The following is a 4,374-nucleotide window of genomic DNA, read 5'->3' as shown; positions in this document are numbered from 1 at the left end:
GCGGTAGGAGTCTCCAGTGGCCAAGAATCTGCAAAAACAACAACTAATAATTACTTAGGCAAAATGGAACAAACAAAACATTTGTGGTGAACAGAAGTACATTTACTAATACTTGCATACAAATTTGAGGTGCCAGCTCTTTATTCTACTTCTACTCAACTGCATTTTCAGAGGGGAATACAGTACTTTTTACTTAACTTACTTTTTTCCATCTCAACAAACTTCTTCAACCAACTCCAACAGTAAAATCCTGCTTTTACATTAATGAATGAGTAAAAATAATGTAATTATATAATTTATAATAGTATAATATTCCCAGTTCATGTTTAATCCTTTTTCTGATTATACCTACATTAAGTAATGGTTATACCTGATTATACTTAAGTAATATTTTCCATGCAGGACTTTTACTTGTATCAGAGAATTTTTTATAGTGTGGTATTGGTGCTTTGTACTTTATTAAGTAAAGGATCTTCATACTTCGTCCACAACTGCAAAAATGCAGCGTTAATTACCAACTGATAAATAGCCATGTAACAACCAATGAAACAAATTTCCAACCCATTGAAATTACAAAACTAAATTTAAACTCCAATTAAAAAAAAAAAAATTATGAACTCACCGTAGACAAATTGCGAGGCGCTCAGCCGGCTCAATAGCGTGCCGATAACTGGTGTCCTGCCTCGCAATTCGCGGCCCCACTTTTGACAGCAGGTTGTCAAACTGCTCCCTATCCAGCCTGAAGTATCGCTGGAACCTGTCGTCATCCAGCCGCAGCTCCTGCACCAGCCGGTGATATTCCCCGAGCTGCTGACGGGCTTGGAGAATTTCATGCACCCATACCGATCTCCGACGTCTTCTCCGCAGGTACAGCAATGCCACACCAAACGCAACAAATTGATCCTCCATCGTGATGTGAATTTGATAAGGCGCACCACTATTTATAGGCAACATTTTCCCGCTAGAACGCTTGTTTTTCAGCGGGAATGCAGTTCATTTGCTCAAAACAACACCGATTTGACCAATTGCAACCAAGACGGATTGCAATGTAGGCTGCACACAAATTCATGTTAATGTTAATTAAAGACCAAGGCTAGTAAATGTCTCCTATTATTTTGAAATTAGACTAACACTTAACCATGAACACAAAAGCCACACCACACAAATGGCTTTTAATTGGTTTATTTCGTTAGCAAACATGTAACTACAATTAAATTACATTTCTTATTTTCACGTTTAAAATATTTAATGAGGTTAACTTACACCCTACTTGTGGTCAGTCTGCACAAGATCGACATGCTTGTTTGCTTTGCGGCCGCTTTAAATACAAGACCAAGCGTTCGATCGTCAGAGCGTCAATGAATCTTTGCACAGCGTTGTTGGCAGCGCGGCCAGAGCGAATTTTGACGCTCTCGCCGGCGGCGGTGTGAACGCACAGTATGTGTGGCAGCACATACCCTGGAAAAAAGCAGGTATTTAAAGAAGCATTGCAATATTCATATGCCTGTATAGAAGGAAATATTGGCTGTAGACGAGTTTATTTGAGCTGATGTTCTGATATTATGTGTTTGTTCAGTCATAACCACACCAGATATACAAAGAGTTTCTTAAACAACACATATTTCATATTACAGAAAAAAACAGACTTTAAACCAATTTTAAAACCCAATAATCAGATTCACTCAGAAGTTACTAAATAACAAATCAAACATAAAGTAAATCAGAAAAATAATGAAGTAGTCTATGAAAACCATTAATGTAAGTAAACACATTAGCATGTTTCTCACTCTTTCTTTCTGCAGATGAAGTTGAGTCTGTGAGATTCAGGAAGGCTGATCCAGCGCTGATCTCCTCCAGACTGAACTGCTCCTTTTCTCTTCTCAAGTTTGCAGTTTTCCCGTGTCGTTCCGTTCCCTGGAGCCCAGTTGTGATAGCACACGATCTCTCCACTCACCCAGAGCCACATGTTCATGCTGCAGTAGTTGTGTAAACCCAACCACACCGCGGCAGTAGACGCCCGTTTAACCACGTTCATCACACCACGCTGAATCTCTTCTGAATGAACCGAGACCAGATCCACATGATTCTGTCTGCAGTAACTCAGAGCTTCAGACCACGTCAGATTCTCTTTGATCAGAACCAGTTTATCTGGAAACGAAACAAACCACAAGCAGAAACTAGAGAGAGACTGATCAAAAACAACATGCAGAACAAACACTGTGGATGAATTTGTCATGTCAGACATGTAGTGTGAACTTTAAGAGATCTGGAGGTGATGATGGATTGTGTGTGTTTTGTGAGGATCTACTCACCTTCATGACACACAAAGGGATATTGGTTGGTGCAAGAGACGTCATTCCATCGTCCCTGAGTGTTCAGTTCAACACTTGTACAGTCTTCACCATAATTATAATTATCAGGTTGACCAGTGTACCAGTATCTGAATGAGGAGTCACTCTGATCTGACCACTGCCATGAGTCTCTGAACAGACCGATCCAGACCCATGATCCAGATAACTGTCTTTCATTAATGAACTGCTCAACCTGTTGATTCTCATTCTGGTTTCTCACACTGACCAGATCAATGTGATTCTGTCTGCAGTAACTCTGAGCGTCTGTCCAATTCATCGTCTGATTGCCAAGGACGAGTCCTGTGTTTGCTTTAATAAACAAATGATAAAAAGATTCATGAATCCATTTGTTCATTATTCTTACTCTGATTTATGGTTTAGATGTAAACAGGAGCAGCGGTGGAAACATCAGAAACACGTCATTCATAGACTTGATCTGCTTCTACAGCTGATGATATATTGAATATTCACAATGTTAAAGATATTTTATATTATACTATGAAATAAAGCCCTTGTAGGTTTGTGTTGAGATATTGAAGGCAGAAAATATCAAGCTGAATCACCTCTAGTCACTGCTGTTCATTTATTATTAATAATATAAGATCAGTTTAGATCTCTAATATTTTTAAGCTCTTTATTTGCAAGTTTCCATGACAAATTATCACAAAGAGGGCGAACAGAAGAACAATGTGTGTTCAGTAAATAAAGTCCTTTCTTTTGGCAAATATTGAGTTGGTACAGAAATTGTCTCAAAACTAGAAGTGTGACAAATATCCACAGTCTCTTTTAAAGGCATGATCAAATTAAATATTCATACTGTTTATTATTCCATTAAAATTTGGTATATGGTGCATAAATGAACTCACTGTTGTTGCAGATGAAAGGTCGGTTATAACTACACGCCATATCATGAAATTGTCCACTTGTCATCATACCACAATCATCTCTGCCTTCTGGTTGTCCAGTAGCCCAGTTCAGATAGAGCGCAGGTTCACCTGAAGACCACTGCCATTCATCACGACCCGTCTTCTGCAGCCCAATCCAGACAAACTGAACACTTCTATCATTCACACTCTTGTTCAGCTCGTTCATGTCGTTCATGTTGTCAACGGTGGCCAGATCTGTGTATTTCTCTCTGCAGTATCTCTGAGCTTCAGTCCAGTTCTTCCTCTCATTTATAAAGTGATACTGACGCTGAACACATTCAGATACGGAGCAGAGAGCTGTGAAAGAGAGACTTTGCTTTAATGCTTTTCATGACAGGATCAAACCTAATGAAACTAGAAACCATAAATAAAACCACAAACACACTCACCAGTGAGAAGAAGAATGAAAAATAGAGTTTGGTCCATTTCTGAGGAAGAAAAAAACAGATAAACTCAGATTTCAAATGTTCACAGATTAATGTTGGTGTAAAACATTATTTCAGCATTTAAAAATTAAAAATCCATCTGATCAGGAACATAAATGCACCGTACACAATGGTTAAGACAATATTAACATGTCCAAAGTCTAATTCTAGTTAAAGAATGAAGATGTGAGTTGTTCTTACTTTAGAGGTTGTGTGTTTCTGTCCTGAGTCAGATGTTTCTGATGTCTGCAGCTTTAGTGTGATTATTATATCTGCTCTCATCCCTCATTCAGCGTCACGTCATTTGTTTATTCTAATAAACAAAAGCCCTTTTCATTTTTCTTCCTCATTCATTTGTTTTTCTGATATTTTTGTGTTGTTGTGTTTCTCTGGAAGTCTGTTCATTTGAATGTGGTGGAGACTGAGAGTCTGTAAAAATCCACCTCAATATTTGCATTTTCCTCTATTTTTGTTCTTGCACCTTCTGTACTGTCAGTGACCAACAGCAGTTTCTGAGTGATTAAAATAATTAAGAACGGACACAATAGAATACAAGAAGGAATATGAATATGAGTTCATAAAATTGTTAAAATGTTAATGTTTAATAATTGTGTACGATGCATTTATGTTGCTGTTCAGATGGATTTTTAATTATCACTGAAATCATGTTTT

General features: G+C 37.9%; 1 protein-coding gene across 1 annotated transcript; it reads right to left on the bottom strand.

Annotated features, from left to right (window-relative positions):
• Positions 1-603: 603 nt before the first annotated feature.
• LOC127157951 (C-type mannose receptor 2-like) lies at positions 604-3,946 on the bottom strand. Its single transcript, XM_051101126.1, has 6 exons — positions 3,904-3,946; positions 3,667-3,705; positions 3,218-3,574; positions 2,313-2,660; positions 1,788-2,148; positions 604-1,458 (listed from the first exon to the last, which is right to left on the bottom strand). The coding sequence occupies exons 2-6, from the start codon at positions 3,701-3,703 to the stop codon at positions 1,356-1,358; spliced, it is 1,206 nt and encodes a 401-aa protein (XP_050957083.1). The 5' UTR covers positions 3,704-3,705; positions 3,904-3,946; the 3' UTR covers positions 604-1,355.
• Positions 3,947-4,374: the final 428 nt, after the last annotated feature.

This window comes from Labeo rohita, unplaced genomic scaffold (assembly GCF_022985175.1).
Source record: "Labeo rohita strain BAU-BD-2019 unplaced genomic scaffold, IGBB_LRoh.1.0 scaffold_1275, whole genome shotgun sequence".
Lineage (NCBI taxonomy): Eukaryota > Metazoa > Chordata > Actinopteri > Cypriniformes > Cyprinidae > Labeo > Labeo rohita.
The sequence above is the reverse complement of the archived record's forward strand: the minus strand, read 5'-3'. Positions and strand labels throughout refer to the sequence as shown.

Coding starts and splice junctions, on each gene's coding strand:
- LOC127157951 (XM_051101126.1), bottom strand. CDS start 3,703: ATGGACCAAACTCTATTTTTCATTCTTCTTCTCACTG. Junction 3,575..3,666: donor TTTCATTCTTCTTCTCACTG/GTGAGTGTGTTT, acceptor TCTCTTTCACAG/CTCTCTGCTCCGTATCTGAA. Junction 2,149..2,312: donor TCCCTTTGTGTGTCATGAAG/GTGAGTAGATCC, acceptor TTTCGTTTCCAG/ATAAACTGGTTCTGATCAAA.